At 41.1% G+C, this 16,914-nt stretch overlaps 2 protein-coding genes and 1 long non-coding RNA gene across 5 annotated transcripts in view; 1 reads left to right on the top strand and 2 right to left on the bottom strand.

Annotated features, from left to right (window-relative positions):
* Window positions 1-810: 810 nt before the first annotated feature.
* On the bottom strand, window positions 811-7,081 carry LOC148417486 (uncharacterized). Its single transcript, XR_015866941.1, has 2 exons — window positions 4,054-7,081; window positions 811-1,040 (listed from the first exon to the last, which is right to left on the bottom strand). It is a non-coding gene; the product is annotated as an uncharacterized LOC148417486 (long non-coding RNA).
* On the top strand, window positions 1,761-14,702 carry dnttip2 (deoxynucleotidyltransferase, terminal, interacting protein 2). The gene is made up of 7 exons (XM_088425309.1): window positions 1,761-1,854; window positions 4,612-7,025; window positions 7,770-7,908; window positions 10,329-10,424; window positions 12,661-12,825; window positions 12,905-13,014; window positions 14,441-14,702. Exons 1-7 carry the CDS (start codon window positions 1,780-1,782, stop codon window positions 14,556-14,558), a joined length of 3,117 nt encoding a protein of 1,038 aa, XP_088281435.1. The 5' UTR covers window positions 1,761-1,779; the 3' UTR covers window positions 14,559-14,702.
* The window catches only part of spata6 (spermatogenesis associated 6), a 42,406-nt gene continuing 39,535 nt past the window's right edge, over window positions 14,044-16,914 (bottom strand). For 2 of the 3 annotated variants that reach the window (XM_088425312.1, XM_088425311.1), the window contains exon 12: window positions 14,045-15,245. In XM_088425312.1, the coding sequence (XP_088281438.1) occupies window positions 15,140-15,245 (106 nt within the window). In that variant the 3' untranslated portion in view covers window positions 14,045-15,139. Of the gene's footprint in view, window positions 15,246-16,914 lie in introns of all 3 variants that reach the window. The other variant, XM_088425310.1, reaches the window with a different exon arrangement.

The following is a 16,914-nucleotide window of genomic DNA, read 5'->3' as shown; positions in this document are numbered from 1 at the left end:
TTCCGCCAGTTAAAAAAAAGATTAAAACTCGTGCTTCATTAAAAAAAAAATCGCCAGTAAAAAAAAAAAAAATAATTATAATAATACTCGATTTAAAAAAAAAATCTCCATAGTAAGTCAAAGTAATGGCTTCCATAAGGACAGTTAAGGGTATAGCAAAATGAAAATGTTTGGCTGAATCCGATAACAAAAATGAAAAATGCCTGGCCGAAATCCAAACATTTCACATGTTGCCTTGGCAGCTAATCAACTTGAGAAACGAATTGTAGGTCATATTATACTACACTAACCTTATCAGTAACCCTAGGTCTGTAAATTACTGATGATAATGAAATAAACCAGCATACTATATCTTTGAATATGATTGTTCAGTCCTCTGATCTTTGAATAGTATTGTTGTTCAGTCCTTTAGCAGCTGATTGGTAATATATTTTAACGTCCTGTATATGTATGTGCGTGTGTGTGTGCGTGTGTGTATATATATATATATATATATATATATATATATATATATATATATATATATATATATATATATATATATATATATATATATATATATATATATATATATATATATATATATATATATATATATATACAATCAATAAAACCTCATCACTGCAAGCGAAGGTTTTTATAGCACAAATTTGGCTCCATTTTGCAGTAAATAGGTGAGGTTGGGTGACATCTCTAGAAATGTGCAATAAATATAAAACCCATCCATCCATCCATCCATTTTCTAGAGATAGAAGTAAAGAAAATACATATCACGGGGAAAGAGAGGGCTCAGGAGCACGCACAGACAGGTAGGGGCTGACAAAATATGTTTATTGCTTGACGGGGAATTGCTGGTTTGCGGGATGCTGGCAGCGACTGTGGCAGTTAGTCGGTACCAAGCAAGGTCAATGCACAAACAGCCGTGTGTGGTCAGTGAACACGTGAGTGGTCAAAGGGAAGCTAGTCAGTACTTGATCAGACGAACAAGGGTGGCAGGCAGGCGGGTAGCCGGAGACAGTCTGGGTCAGTACACATGCAGCCTGGAGCGGACAACAGGCAAACAGGAGGTCAGAGACATGCTGGGTCAGTGCATGTGCAGATAGGCAGGGGAGAGTGCTGGAAAACTTGACATAAGGGAACAATACAATCTGGCGGGTTCTGTGGGGGAGAGACCAAGTTATACACAGAGCAGGTAATTAGTGATGTCTGTTTGTATGTGGTGATGATGGTTCGACCCCTGACCAGATTCGCACCCTTAACTTCTCGATTAAATTATTGTTTTTCTATTTTAATACTGCCAATTCTATATTTTTCTACATATTCACGAGAGGATTTCATGTATTTTTCTTATTCCAAATATTTATCCTTTTCCCACAAATCCTAATTTTCTATTCCAAAAAGTCCCATTGGCTTACATAGGGCGAATGGACATACTGTACTGTTGAATATCCGTCACTCAAAAGTAAATAAATCCTTTCTATATGTTTTATTTATATTTCCTGATTGTATGCATGTATAATATATATATATATATATATATATATATATATATATATATATATATATATATATATATATATATATATATATATATATATATATATATATATATATATATATATATATATATATATATATATATATATATATATATATATATATATATGCATTGCGTTCTGTTCGCCACTCCACTCCGGAAGATGGCAGTAACGCACTCGAACGCTAGTTAAACAACCACTAAATAAGGAAACAGGCTACAACTGTTGTTCTCTATCCAAGATGGTGGCCACCAGAAGCACGCAGCGAGTGAATGCTCGAACTAAATCAAGTCTTTCGCAGCCCGCCCATAATCAGGTAAATGTCTAATCCACAGTATTCTCCGAGTATAGCGTGTTTATTTGCACAGGTATTTTTTCTCATTAGCGAATTATTTTAGGTTTTCCGTGTTGTCCTCGATTTGTTCCAACACACGTGGGCTAACTCTGTCTTGCGAAATGTTGTTTCTAAGGACGTATTCTAGACAAATATTGCTGGATGTTTTGTCGAAACCGTCTAAACATAGCACAACAACTATAATAATTATATACTCTTTGAACTCTCTCTTCAAAGTTCATTTCAACTTTCCCTAAAGCTATTTGTCGACGATTGATCTCGTGCCGCCGATATTTAGCCTTAGATGCAGTTTAAAAAAGCCGAGACACTCTGACAAAACAGATTATGAAGCACGGGTAGGGTTTTTGAGAGCTTATTGATTGCCCCATTTCGTTACGCATTTGAGGTAGTGATCCTCCTTTGATCCAGCTACCTAAAGGTATTTTCTTTTCCATTTGTCGCTCACTCTCAAGTTTAAGGTCGAAATTTTTTATCTGCTAATGCTTGAACAAAAATCCACCCATTGAACATTGTAATCTACATAATCTAAAGAGGTTCTATCATAAAAAGTCACATTTATGAGCTTTTAACTATGTTACAATGTTGATTTCTCAAACAAAACAGCCTCAAAGTATTATTTTCCTCAAATGATGCATTTATAAACATTCGTTGCTTTTTCTGCGCTCTCACACTAGCCCCCACCTGAGCAGGTTAATATGACTTGAATTTTTATGACAGAGGAATTTTATACGTCCCCGACATCGAATTCAGAAGACTAAATACATGTCAACCTTTACCACGTCTTTTAGTTTACTTTTGGCTCAGGAGTTGAGGAGGTTAGATTTTGTACGGAGAAGATTGATCTCTCGGCCACATAAGCTGAGTTTTGACACGTGTATTTTTATTCCTGCCATATTTTTACTTCCAATAATTACCGTAATAGGATGAGCTAGAGGACGGATGTCAATTGGCTGTTAGCAGCTAGTGCCTGTAGCAGCTAACTGCTGCTCATGTTAACTGAGGTTGTTACGGCACTACTGTCAAGAACAGAAGTGAGCAGAGTGAACCAATGTCACAGTCTTGTCTTGTTCAAACAAAAGAAATATTACAACGGAATATTATAACGGTGATGATCGTGTAAAGGTTATGATGTTGCCAGCTGATAGTTAATCAATCAATTAATAGGACACCGGCTAGAGAAAATGCCAAGGTATTCCTTTTGACATTTTTTTTTACCTGAGGTCTTTTGACATATACATACAATCATAAACTTGATGAAACACAGATTCTGCGCAACTTTGAATATTTGTGGTAAAATTAACTCAAGCTGGTCGCAAGGAAGAGGAAAAACGCCTGCTTCAGGCGCATTCGACACTTGCAAGGCGTCACTGACCGCTCACAATGTGGAAAATCTGACCGGTTTATTGGCATCGTTTTGCATTTTAATATCTGTTAAAGGGTTGTTTTTGGGCCCGTTCTTCAAGCTGTTGGAACAGTCTCCATCAGCCGCGGGCCTTGTGAGGATAAGGCGTAAGGATGTTAGATGGCTGCATCTTTCGTGGCCCGCCGGCATTGAACACGTCATGAATAGGTCGAGGCCGGCACACAGTAAGCGGTGCGGTCTCTGCAAACAAGGCGTTTTACTCACTAGTAAGAAATATTGGTACCATAAAACTTTTTTTTTTTTTTAATAAGAAATTAAATCGCCAAAGTTTAATGTTAGTGCCTGACTTTACTTCGCACTGCGATGGCATCTATTGCCGACTCTGTACTCGTCACGGCAAGGGAATTAGTGTCCTTTTGTTTTCATTAACTACACGCAGGTGTGCAGGGGCGTAATTAACAGCTCAGCTCAGCTCGCTCTCACGTGACAGCTGTCAAAAAAGGGGCATATATATATATATATATATATATATATATATATATATATATGTCTAAATCTTACACACTGTCCCTTTAAGTGAATATTGGATGATGATGTCTCAAATTAGAAGCTAGCTGGATGTTTGCCTGCATGCGGCAGGTGGAAACGGGGCTTAAAGTCCCCAATGCATACTAGTGTAGGTTAGCCTGGAAGGCTAGGGGGAATTCAAGAAAAAGGCAACACAACTATACTTATATAGCACACTTAATAGACATATCAATGTGCTTTTCATGGTTAAAGGTCCGGTAGTCACTTACCCTCTTTAAACTTACTATACAACTTAGCAACATCTCTCCTTGAGTCTGAGCTCTGACAGCATGTGTCGGAAGACTGTGACATATATGGGCTTCACTGCTGATTGTCTCTGCCTCTTGCAGAGCTCGCCAATCAGATGCTGCTATGGGCAGGACAGTGCTGGAGCAAGTAACCATTACAGACACAGTCAAAGTGCACAATCAGAGGCATAATGACGGAGGAGATTATTAGCAGTAAGATTATTATCAAAGGCAGATGCCAATATGCACCAATGTAGCCAATGCCTGGCCGATAATCAGTCTATCTTTAGTAAAGGCTGCCATTGCTAGTATTAATATATTTTAAATAAGGCCCAATACCAAGTATTGCTACTCACCATCCCTAATTAAAATGCTTAACTTAAGCTTAAATTAATAAGGTATGTGGGGTAGTTAAGTGAAACTATAATATTGTACGGGTTGGGAATGACTTTTCTTTGAAATGTTGTCAAATTCCTTGCTGCCACTAACGTAATGGCATTGTGTTGTCCCACATTTGTGTTTTATTTTGTTGCCTCGCAGGACACGCCCTTAACAAAGCGCAGAACCAGGAGTTCAGTCACTCAAGGGGAAAACTCCACACGATGTGTCCTGGTAGAAACCAGCCACCGTCTTCGAAACGAAATCAGCGACCCAAAGACGACTCTTTTGAGAAGATGTTCTCGAGCCAAGAGACTCCACAGCCCCGAGCAGCCTTGCACCCCAGAAGCAGATGTGTCCGACCTGGAGTCGTGCTCCTCCATCACGTCCGCTGCAGAACTGCCTTTGGCAAGGAGTAGGGTGACCCACAAAGCAAGTGAAGAAGAATCCGAGGCAGAATCCTGCTCTTCGAAAAATGTCCAAAACATAAGGAGGACAGCTCCGGACAGAAAGGTGGAGTCCAGTAGCTCTGTCATGTCTGACAATGAACCTCCGATGACAGGTAGCAGAAGAAGCAGAAGAATTGCAGTCACTTTGAATTATGCCGAAGAAGAACTGTCTGAGGCGGACTCTTGCGTTTCTTTATTTTCTGAGCAGAAACCGGCCAGAAGCACAAGGCGCAGGGCAGGTCCTGACATGAATCCTGTGAAGGAGGGCGATGATGAGGTGGACAAGTGCTCTTCACTGCTGACCAAATCCAGAAGAATTACCCGAAGTCAACGGAAAAGCAACAAATCCTCTGCCAAATCAACAGTGGTAGAGTCTGACCTTTCTGATGCTGATAGCCTAGCTTCAGCTCCTCGATCCTCGCTCCGCAGAAGTGCACGATCAAAAAAGTTGTGTTCCATTCCATTCAACCTGGAGGAGGCATCGGATAGCTCCCCAACTCCAAATAGCCGAAGACCAACTAAATTGACCTCAGCTGAGAAGTCTTGCAATTTCGAGGGTTTTCAGTCCGGCACTGAATATGCCATCGGCACGTCGTCCTCCGCTTCCAAGCTTGCCAAGTCAGACTCTGACCTGATGGACGGACAGTCTGCCCTGGATAGCCCCTGCAGCAGCCAACCTGGCAGCGCTCAGCAGCTTCAGTCCACAGCAAAGAAAGTTCTTGACATTGCCATGGAGCCCAACTTAGAAAGTAACGAACTCCAAGACTCTGTGCTGGAAAGTACGGTGATCGCTGACAATGCAGACTGTACCTTGCTGGAAGAAAAGGAAGCCAGCGTGACATCAACTGAATCCCTGGCAAATAAAGTCAAACTAAAAGAGCTGGTTGGGGAGCAGGTTCTCTTTGAGGCTGCGGTGACGGTTGCAGGCCAGCAGGGCCAGTTGTCTGCTGAAATCCAGGAAGCGGATGCCTCAGAAGTTGAAAAAAAGAAAGGTGAAACAAGTCAGTTATGCTCAGGAGCAAGATGCGAGGATCTGGTAGCAGACAATATGAAGGATGACGATGACATGGACACAGAGATATGGGATGACAAGAGAACAAAAGAAGATAAGAAGGACATGGAAGTTGAACAGGTGACATGCCAGGAAGCAATCTTGGAGAGCAGCAAAGAAGAGGATATTGGCAAGAGAAAGCCTAAAGTGGCTGTGATGTCTGTCAATGAGCAAGTGACAGCTGACAAATTGCTACCCGGGGACACGAAAGCAGCCAAGAAAATGTTAACAAGGAGCCCCGTGGCGAGCAGAGAGGATGAAAAGAAGTCATGGGAGGACATGAGATTACAAGGCCTCTCACAGAGGTCCGAGGAGACAGCGAATGTTGTTGAGCATATGTCAAAGAAATCGCCGCTAAAAGACATGGAAGATAGCCAGAAAACTGTAACAGTCAGCCTACTGGATAGTAGCAAGGATGAAAAGGACGAGCATGTCTCAGACCAAGAATATGCGGATACAGGAGAGAGACAAGTGCTCTCCAGGAACTCCAAAGAGATTGCGGCAACTGTTTTTGAGCGGGTGTCATCAAAGAAATCACCACTTAACGACATGACATATACACTGAAAGCTAAAACGGTCAGCCTCCTGGAGAGCAGCGAGAGTGAGGATGAAGACGAGGATGAGGAAGTCTCTGACCAAGAGAGGCAAGGCCCCTCCAGAAACTCCAAGGAGACTGCAGTAACTATTGTTGAGCAGGTGTCACCTAAGAAATCACAACTTAACAACATGAAATATACACTAAAAGCTAAAACAGTCAGCCTCCTGGAGAGCAGTGAGAATGAGGATGATGATGATGATGAGGTCTCTGACCAAGAGAGCCAAGGCCCTTCCAGGAAAGCCGAAAAGGAGATGGCTGCAGCGGCGCTTGAGTCTGTCAGCAACCTGTTCGTGGTGGATACGCGTCCCGGACCGGAAGTGGATGAACATTACTACACTGAGAGCCTCACACAGGAGGCGGCGGTGTGTGCTAGTAAAGGTGAGGAGGAGGAGGAGGAGTTTGTGGACGAGGAGGCAGATGAGGACAAACACGACTGCGAAGAAACGCCACTTTTCTTGCAGAGCAGGAATCCTCTGGTGTGAGTAAAACACAAGATATACATCCTTGATTTAGGTGCACCTACAGTCTAGGACAGTGAGTGCTTTTCAAGACATAGTTTAGGGGCAAACAAAGTCATTTAGAATTAATTATATGCATTATTAACACAAAAGTGATTACTGCATAGTGATTACTGCTTCATGGTACAACTTGCGCAGACACCCACTCAGTCCAATTCCTCATGCCACACACAAAGACACACTTCTTTAAGTCACACATCCAACACAATAGTACGTGCATATGGGTTTTGCACGCTAAATCTTCAGCCCTTTTCCCCCAGGCAGTGTCAACAAGAGGGACTATCCAGTATCTTTTCAGTATGAGTAAACCTTCGTGGGCTAGCATGCTGGGGCCTATCCCAGCTGTCATTTGGGCAGTAAGTGGGACACACAAAAAACTGGTGGCCAGCCAATCGCAGGGCACACAGACAGCCATTCACACTCACTAAGACACATAAGGAAAATTTAGAGTGCCCAATATACATATCATCCATTCTTTTGCAATGCGGGAGGTAACCGGAGCACCCAGAGTAACACGACACAGGCACAGGGAGAATATGCAAACTCAGCCAGAAGGAAAACCACAACCTCTACATTGTTAGGCAAACGTACAAACCATTCTGCCACCCCACGCTGCCCTATAGCAACAATTTATCATTTTTTCTTGAGCTCGATGAAAAGCATGTGAAGGAAATGTAACCACCTTCTCTCGCCGTTTGTTTCAGGAATGAAATGTCCAGTCGCATTGACCCGGGCATTGGCATGAGATCCCTCGGGGGTTTGTACATCACCTTTGACAGCAGCAAACCAAAGACTAGCTACAGTTTGGTGAACCGGCAGAAGGAGAAGAAGGACCTGGATGAGGTAAATGCTCATGTTGACGTGTTTTCCAGCCTAAGCCTAACGATAAACATTTTTAAGTAGGGCTTCGAATTAATCACAATTCAATCGATTTCAATTTTGGCTATCCTCGACCTTAAACAATTGAAGAAAAACGGATTGTGCTGAACGGCCAGATTCTGGCGGTATGATACCTTGAGAAAAAATATGGTGTCACAGGTATTGACTTTACAGCTCTAAAATATATCACTAAATAGCCATTTTTCCACATTTAAAATTGTAGTTTTAAACTGTATCCATCCATCCATTTTCTATAGCCGCTTATACTCACAAGGGTCGCATGATTGCTGGTGCTTATCCCAGCTGGCTTCGGGCAGTAGGCGGGGGGACACACAGAGACTAACAAGCATTCGTGCAGCCAATCACACCTAGGGACAATTAAGTATGTCCAGTACACCTGCCATGCATGTTTTTGAAGTGTGGGAGCAGGCCGGAGTACCCGGAGAGAAACCACGTGGGCTCATTGAGAACATGCACACTCCACACAGGAAGGCTGGAGCGAGGTGGATTTGAACTGTGAGGCGAGTGTGCTATTTATGGTGCCACCAAGCCACCTTTAAACATTATATAATGTAAAATGTATTACAGTAACAAACATTTACTATGCTGAATGAAAAAAAATAAAGCTGTCTGAAAGAACTTAATAGTTTTGACAGATTTGGACAGGTTTAAACATTGTTGGCCAAGTTACTTCAAATCTGTAATGCATTATTTAATGTTTATCACTGTCATGTAAGGCATTACACAACTATTGCATTACTTTTTACTCTCACATAACAGAAATATGGACTCAAAATGTAGCTCATTACGCTCATTTCACATGCAGTGGAAGGGTGGCCGTACAAAGCATTTCATCTGTATTGTATTGAAAACCTTTAAAGACAAGGTACAAAATCTTTTTTGTACTGTATTACTTAGCATCACAGCATAGTGATGCATTGTTTATGCTTTAGGCAGAAACACAATGTATTAATATTCCAACTTGAGTCGGCTAGGTTAGGGACAGACGTTTGACAAATAGACGGCTTCAGTGGGGCGGGCTTATGTGAGCAGCTAGCCTACATCAGCGTGACTGATGAAAATGAGAAGGAGCGACGTTGCTGACTGAAAGTAATCAGTAGAAACGGCAACTCTCGGCTGCCTGCGTCGAAGTGTGCAGTCATTCACTATTAAACTTACCTTTGGAAAATGTGGCTTCTCTGCCACTCCGCTGTTTTTGAACGATTCAAAATGTACTCGTAACAAGAGCAGTCTGGCGAATGTTTGTTACCTTGGATGAACCTGACGAGATCAAAAGACCCGCTGCCTGCCTTTGAAATTGAGAAAACTGAAAGATAGTGTTTCATTAAGTACATGGTCTCTTGAGACAGGAACAAGGAGCAAAGCACAAAGAGCCATTTGTCTCTGTGCCTCGTTGGACAAAGAGGAATGTTTATGTTGTGGTGTGATGCTGTTTGCCTGGTTATTGTGAGTTGTAATGCTATTTGTCTTCACTGTGTTGTTATGTATTTATGGTTGGTTTGTTTTGATGCAGTGCTTCCTCATCTTTGTCATTAAAGCTTATATTGACATGGACGAGTATTATTCCTCAAAAACCTATAGAACATGAATAAGTATTTGAAATAGAGGTTCCCCATCAATTACTCTGTATATGAATTAGAAGTAGAGTGCTTTGACGCCATCTTGTGGTGTCTGTAAGGGCCAAATGCAACACATCACATGTATCCTTGGGGTGGTGCTGTAGCTTATATAAGCCCCAGATTCACGAGGGTGAGAGAGGATTGAACCTGACCGGCAAATTGTTCTTTTCAAATAGTAATTTTTGTATGATTTACTCTGGTTTTGGGTTTATTATTATGTTTATGTTTTTTATTAATATGTTTACATTTTACATTTAGAATACGCAGACATGGATGTCATACTCACTGCTGCTGAAAATAAATCCATTGTGGCGGGCACAAGGACCATGTCTCTCAACCAGTAGGCATGTTGGAATGAACCTGTGATGCTTTGAACCTGGTAGCTTTATCTTTGATGACTTGGACAATGTTGTACAGTTTTTGTGATGTCATGCGAAGTGTAAAGACGTACACTAGCACAGCAATGTGTGGTTTCTTAGTCTTGCCACACCATGAAATGGACACGATACATTTTAGAATAGAAAGGCACGTCAGCTGGGTCCATCCACATTTCCGTCCTCGAGAGCGCCCTATAGGACGGAGGCTCTTACTGTGTCTAGGCAGTTGTTCAGCTTTTTGTGACGCCGTTCGGCTTGGACTTTTTGGCAGCATTTTACCACAGCTTATATCTTGTCACTTTCAAACATTCAAATCTTACTTTGTAACTGGTGTGGGTTTTTTTTTTCTTTTGTTTTTTTTGTGCAGGTGATGAAGAAGAGCGCGATGGGACCAGACTTTGAGAAGAAGCACACTGTGCCACCATACAGTGAATCCAAACAAGCATTGAAACAAAAACGTAGAGTAAGTTGCGGCATTAGTGAACATCTGTATAAAAGCAATATTTACTTTCAGTCTACAGGGTTTTGACGCATGTCCGGAAATACAGTCAGCCCCCGGTTCACGAACACCCTATTTTACGAACATTTCGACTTACGAGCGTGGACCACGGAGATTTTTGTCCCCCGCTTACGAGCAAGCCTTTTGTCTTACGAACACCGACATGCCCGTCATTGTGTATGCAAATATATTTTCGCTTAGCTGCGTCAATAAAATCAGCAGTTGACGCTTGTGACAGTAACGTGAACGCTATTGCTCTTACAACGTCACAGTCACTGTCTCAGTCACGGTATCAGTCACGGAGATGCCAATATGCTATTGGTCGATTAAGGTCACCCGGTCTCACTCACGGAGATGCTATTGGCCGGCGTCACGTCATTCACAGAAATGCCGATATGCTATTGGCCTAACGCCTTTATCTAGCTTGATGGCACAGCTGGCCGGGATGGAAGGAAGGAGAGAAAATGAGTGAAACGGAAGGAAGGAATGTTGTGAAGACTTTGCAAACTTTATCTGTTAGACATAGCTTCTAAAATTGCTGGTAGCGGTAAAGAAAGAAGTAAAAGGATGATAATAGAAACCAAGCAGGAGATAATAAAAAAAAACTGACACCGTGACTGAAACAGTGACTGTGACATTGTAAGACCAATAGCATATTAGCGTTACAGTATAAACTTTGCGGGATGATCTTTGCTCCGCCTCCACCCAGCTCAAGTTACGTCGCTTTCATAGGTAAATGTCATTTTTCCTTTGTATATGTTATTTAATTTAACTGTACAGTAGATTGTTACTCATTTTTAATATGTGTATAAAGTCGTGATGTTTTTACCTAAGGTTTTTGCACGCATTAACGAATTAACATAGGTTTGGATTGCCCGTCATACGAGCAGTTCGAGTTACGAGCGTAGCTGCTGAACAGATTAAGTTCGTAACCCGGGGGCCCACTGTACATTTGATCATGCTACAGGTTTAAGATCATGTTACAGGTATTAGAATATGTGGTAAATAATTATCTTTACAACATTTATTTATCTTTCAAAATGAATATCAATCCAGATTGTTTTTTTTTAATGCCATGTCAAGGACATAGTGTGCGCGAACTATGTAATGCATGATCCATTACCTGATTGGCAAGTGCATGCATGATCAGTAGTTCTCACTTCAAATATTAAAAACATTCTTTTAATATATTTTACTTTAGAGTGGGAACCAGGTGTAGTTTATTATTTTCATTTGTATTTGTTTTTGTATTATGTAACATGGTAGTTTAACTGAGGTGGGGTACCCTGAGCCTTTTGCTCGAGTGGTCTTTTGCCATTCATCATTGTCTGATATCAGGAACGTTCGTCACCTGACGCTGACCAAGTTTTATCTTCCAAATGATGTCCAAGATGCATTTTATGGCACTAGATAACAAGATTAGCTCTCAAGATGCTGCGACTTTCATCCTGAGTTTCATAGACCAGTGGTTGTCAAAAGTGGGGTCCGTGGCGCCTTGGGCAGGGGGTCCGAGAAATTTAATGGGTTATTAATAGAACAATATTGTTTTTGTTTATATTAAACTGTCAATCTATTGATGAAGCAATCAAGTCAACATATGTCAAATAGACCCACGTAATCCATATCATCATCAAAGAGCTTGTGTATTTAGTCGCTAAATATTATAAGAAAAATTGACTCAGTTTGTTTTAAGGAGGCATGCAATCTGCAATTTTTATCCTGAAAGTGTCAGTATGGTTAAAAAATAACCAATCTACTTCTTGTAAAATTGAATTTGCCAATGAATAAAAAGGGCACTTATGTTTGGCTTAGTTTAATTTTTGTTTGTTTTGTTTTCACAAACATTTGCAATGGGGGTCCTTTGAGAATTTTCTTTCCAAAAAGGGGTCTCTGACTCTAAAAACCTTTGAGAACCCCTGGCATAGAAATTTTGTGTTCACATACAGTGTCAAGTGATTATTTCTTTTAAAACGTTGCTCATTGTTATGTGTGTTAGTTTTATATTCAGAAAATATTGTGACCATTTAGCTGTTATTGTGTTGAAAAAAAATACTAATTAGGCGACAGTTGTATTTATGATGCACTGATATATTTAGTATTTTTTTCTGGAAATGAGGAATTTTCAAATTCCAAACGTGTAAGAAGCGTGTTAATTTGAAGATGTATGATCAATTCCAATGTATTCCAAAATATTCTTCAGGTAGAGCGTAAGAAGACCACAGGAGAAGGTTGGTTTGACATGAAAGCTCCTGAGCTCACCAAGGAGCTGAAGGAAGACTTGAAAGTGCTGAAGATGAGAGCCTCCTTGGATTCCAAGCGGTTCTACAAGAAGAATGACAGAGACGGTTTCCCCAAGTACTTCCAGGTCAGGGCACTAAACCCACGAGAAAACATTGCGTTCCTTGTTGGAAGCGCAGCTGGTGTTTAACGAAGGTTTGCTGCAGGTGGCCACCGTGGTGGACAACCCTATCGACTTCCATCATTCTCGCGTTCCCAAGAAAGCGAGGAAGAGAACAATGGTGGAGGAGCTGCTGGCTGATGCCGAGTTCAGGAGGTCAGACGATATTTGTTCATGTAGTCATTTTACTTTGAGTTGAGCAGTTAATGCTTCGTTAAACAGGGAAAGCAAGCTGATTTCAAGAAAGAAGCCACAAAATGAGCAGAATCATTTTCCCATTGCGTTCCTTATGAGGAGAAGGAGCCGAGTTGAAAGCAATGGAGGCGACGGGCCACTTTTAACGAAATGGCAAAGTTGATGCAAATCACTACTTAAGGTGGTCCTTTGGGGGGAGGGGACGATGGGTTCTGCCAGAAGAAATAATGAGTAACAGAAGATAGTGCTCTTGACAAATGCAAAGAAGTACCTTACAAGTCTAATTGCGTTTTATGACAAAAGACCACCATGTATCTAACCCTAACCATTTAGTTACCGTCTTTCTCCCAGTACAAATCGAGTTTTTTCCCCTCATTTTCAACCCCCGTACTAGGGGGTTTAACTTTTAAGTGCTTAACTCAATACAGACCAAATCTTTCCATGTATCTGTGTTTGAATAACATTCCTAAGGCATGCATTTGTTTTAGAGCGTTTGAACAGAACGTCGTAGTAAAAAATGCACTTTTGTCAAGTGCCGCCTTACTGCCTTTTTTATTTTTCTGCCAACTTTGACGCATGATGAAAAAGAAAAGAGGGCTTAACTTGTCTCCTTCAGCCGATGGATGTGTGCTTGGACAAGCTGGCAAAAATGTTGGCGGGTGGGGGGTACAGCCAAGGGCAACCTTCCACGCTCTGATCCCTCAATAGTAGGGAACATTCCAAGTAAGATGATCATCAAATCATCTCCCAAGACCTTCATTTCAAACAAATTGGGTCTGAAGATTACCTACCCGTGGAAGAGTAAGGAGAATGTTTGCGCAAATGACGAGCAGGAAGGAGAGGACGTCCGATAATTAAATAGGAGGGGCGTTTTGCCGTGTGAGATAGTGATGATGACTTTGAGGGCTCTTTAATAAATTCAATTACATCTGTGTCAGGAAAAAAAAAAAAAAAAACTTCTTGCCATTCAAAACTTCAAATCATTTTATTGTTGCAACATTAGTTTCAGCCTTTGCGTCATGCAAGCTTACATTACCTTTTCTGCCCTCCCCTACCCATTACCCCAACAGTATGTTATTTAATGTACCATGAAGAAACACATCTAAAAGTACTGTAATTTTGTCTATTAATAACACACAATGTGTTATAATTGGACAGCCCTGATCTATATAACCACTAAAGTCCAGGGTAGATGTATAACTGCGCTTTTTGAAAAATTCTCTCAATTGGAAGTAAAAAAAAAAATTAAAATAAATAAAAAAATCCATTTATGAGTGAGGTTGGCTTGTACCCTGAGAAATGTGGTACTTTTTTAACATGCAAAATTGGAGATAAATGCTTTTGTTTGGGCAGCAGTACTTATTTTTTGCGCTGTTGTGTTTTTCAGCAACAACAAGAGGAAGTACCAGAACATTGTGGCCGAGAGAGCTGCTCAAGCATCAGGCAAACACAAGAAATTCCAAAAGAATAAATTTCACAAGAAATCCAGGAATGTCACAAAGTGACAGTGTATGTGATACACTAGAGTTTTACAAGGAGTGGCATGTACACACAATATAAATCATGAGATGTACAGTGAGTAAAATTTGTATGTAAACGCATGATCTAGTCTTTTACTAATAAACTTGGGACATTATTCAACTGCACAATTGCTTCAGTTTTTGTAAACAGACAAGTGTAAAAATGTTTTCTTTGATTCAACATGGTGTAGAATTTTTTGAATTGAGTCAAGATGAATAAAATTTGATAGTTGAAGTTCACTAGTAAAGGTTGTATTGTACATTTAAGCTTTGGACATAGTAAAGGTTGTATTGTTGTACATTTAAGCTTTGGAGCTGTCTTTAAGGATTGCATTTGTTGCTCCTTTGATGATCTCTTTTAATGTCTATCATCTTCCCCACTTATGCATTACAAACGTTGCTCTTTTCCTTCCAAGATGATTTCACACATGGCTTTAAAGCAATGTAACTGTTTGCTTTTGAATGTCACTTTGCAGCACAGATTGTGTGTCATTCACAATGCGTGTCAGTATGCACTTTAAACACTTAACTGATGCCTATTCCATTACTCTTATGTTGTGATCAGGTCAGTCAATGTCCCAAGGGACTCTGTGTGTCAGAAGGATCTTCTGCACTCTGCTGTGGATCTGCTCCCAGTATGATGGGGATGGGCTGGGATCGCTGGTCTGCAGCCTGACAGACAAGAGAAGATTGTGTTTTATAAAAATGTACAAACTCTTATGAAAATAGTTATGGAAGCACAAAGTGAGCACACAAAGAGCGTCATACAATAAGAATACATTAGTTAAGAAGTATGCCCAAAACCTGCTCCAGCAATTTCAGTTTTGTCCACTTGGCGGCGCTAAAGCACCGCGTGACGACAAAGCCCTCAATAGCCTGCTCTGCAACATGTTTGGAAACTAGCGTGGCGTCATTTCCCCGAGTTTTTCATTCAACCTTGGGCACAACGCAAGCTCTTCTTTGTCCAAATACAATGGGGAACCACTTCACTACACAACCGAATATAGTAAAAATATTTAACGATAATGCTGCTCAAGTGGCATTATTTTTTACAAGGCGTGTAGTTGGGTTTGGGTGTTCGATAAGTGATGCCCCTGACAAACTTCCAGTTGTCCGATTAGCTGAAATTTTGCATGCGGAATGATTTATAGCTCTATGGGTTTTGTGGCAAATTACAGCTCTGAACTAAGTGTGATTTCAGATTTGAATTGAGTCAGGTGTGAAATGGAGCCTGTTGGGTGGGGTCTCGCGCAGTGATGTTTTTTTGTATTTGAAAGGACGCACACCCCAGGAAACATTTTTGAGGAAATGAACGAAACCTATGGTAATGATGGCCCACAATATGACCTTGTAAAACGCTGGCATCGTAAATTCAAACATGTTCGGAAATCTGTTAACGGACCTGGTCGCTCCCCTTCTGCCATTGATGAGGCTTCTGTCATTCAAGTTGAGGCTGCCATTTTTGAAGATCGACGCTTGGCTAGTCGGCAAATAGCCCAAGAGGTCAGGACGAGTACAGGGTCTGCAGAAGCTATCATTCATGACCATTTGCATATGCATAAGGCAGGGGTCACCAACCTTTTTGAAAGCGAAAGCTACTTCTTTGGTACTGAGTGATAAGAAGGGCTACCAGTTTATGCGAAGAGCCTTATCATGTTATTGATTTCTCACAAAAATTAAGAGACAGCTGTAGTAAATATGTAACTCAAGTGTAATATGTAATGTATATGTTAATATACATACATTATTGTTTGTAAAATTCCAGAAATCCAAATGTTTTATCACTTGTAAACTATTTGCAGAACAGCTCTGCGGGCTACTCATGTGATCTTTGGGGTCCCGCGGGCACCGCGGTGGTAACTCCTAGCATAAGATCTCTGCCAGAAGGACATCTGACCAGGTTACTGACACCTTTCCAGAAGCGAGAGCGTAGTGCGAATTTGGAGATGTGTCAAGAAGACGAGTCAAAGTTTTTCAAAAGACTGATTACACAGGATACACAGGATGAAGCCTGGGTCTATCACTATGATCCGGAGACCAAAGTCCAATCAATGCAGTGGAAGCACTTGGACTCAGCACCTCTAAAGAAGGAAAGGGTGCAGCCCCACGCTGGCAAGCTCATCCTCCCAGTTTTTTGGGACCAGAATGGAGTCGTGATGACAGATTTCTTGGCAAAGGATACACAATTACAGGAGCCTATTATGCTTCACTTTTGGTGAAATTAAGAGAAGCTATCAAAATCAAGAGGCGGGGCAAGATCAGCAGAGGCATCCTCCTCCTGCAAGACAACGTTCCAGCCCACAATGCACTTGTCGCCAGATCAGAAGCACAGGCGTGTGGC

This window comes from Hippichthys cyanospilos, chromosome 10 (assembly GCF_059441005.1).
Source record: "Hippichthys cyanospilos isolate Australia breed blue-spotted pipefish chromosome 10, RoL_Hcya_1.0, whole genome shotgun sequence".
Lineage (NCBI taxonomy): Eukaryota > Metazoa > Chordata > Actinopteri > Syngnathiformes > Syngnathidae > Hippichthys > Hippichthys cyanospilos.
This window is presented reverse-complemented; position numbering and strand designations above follow the sequence as displayed.

Coding starts and splice junctions, on each gene's coding strand:
- dnttip2 (XM_088425309.1), top strand. CDS start 1,780: ATGGTGGCCACCAGAAGCACGCAGCGAGTGAATGCTCGAACTAAATCA. Junction 7,026..7,769: donor CAGAGCAGGAATCCTCTGGT/GTGAGTAAAACA, acceptor CGTTTGTTTCAG/GAATGAAATGTCCAGTCGCA. Junction 13,015..14,440: donor GCTGATGCCGAGTTCAGGAG/GTCAGACGATAT, acceptor TGTGTTTTTCAG/CAACAACAAGAGGAAGTACC.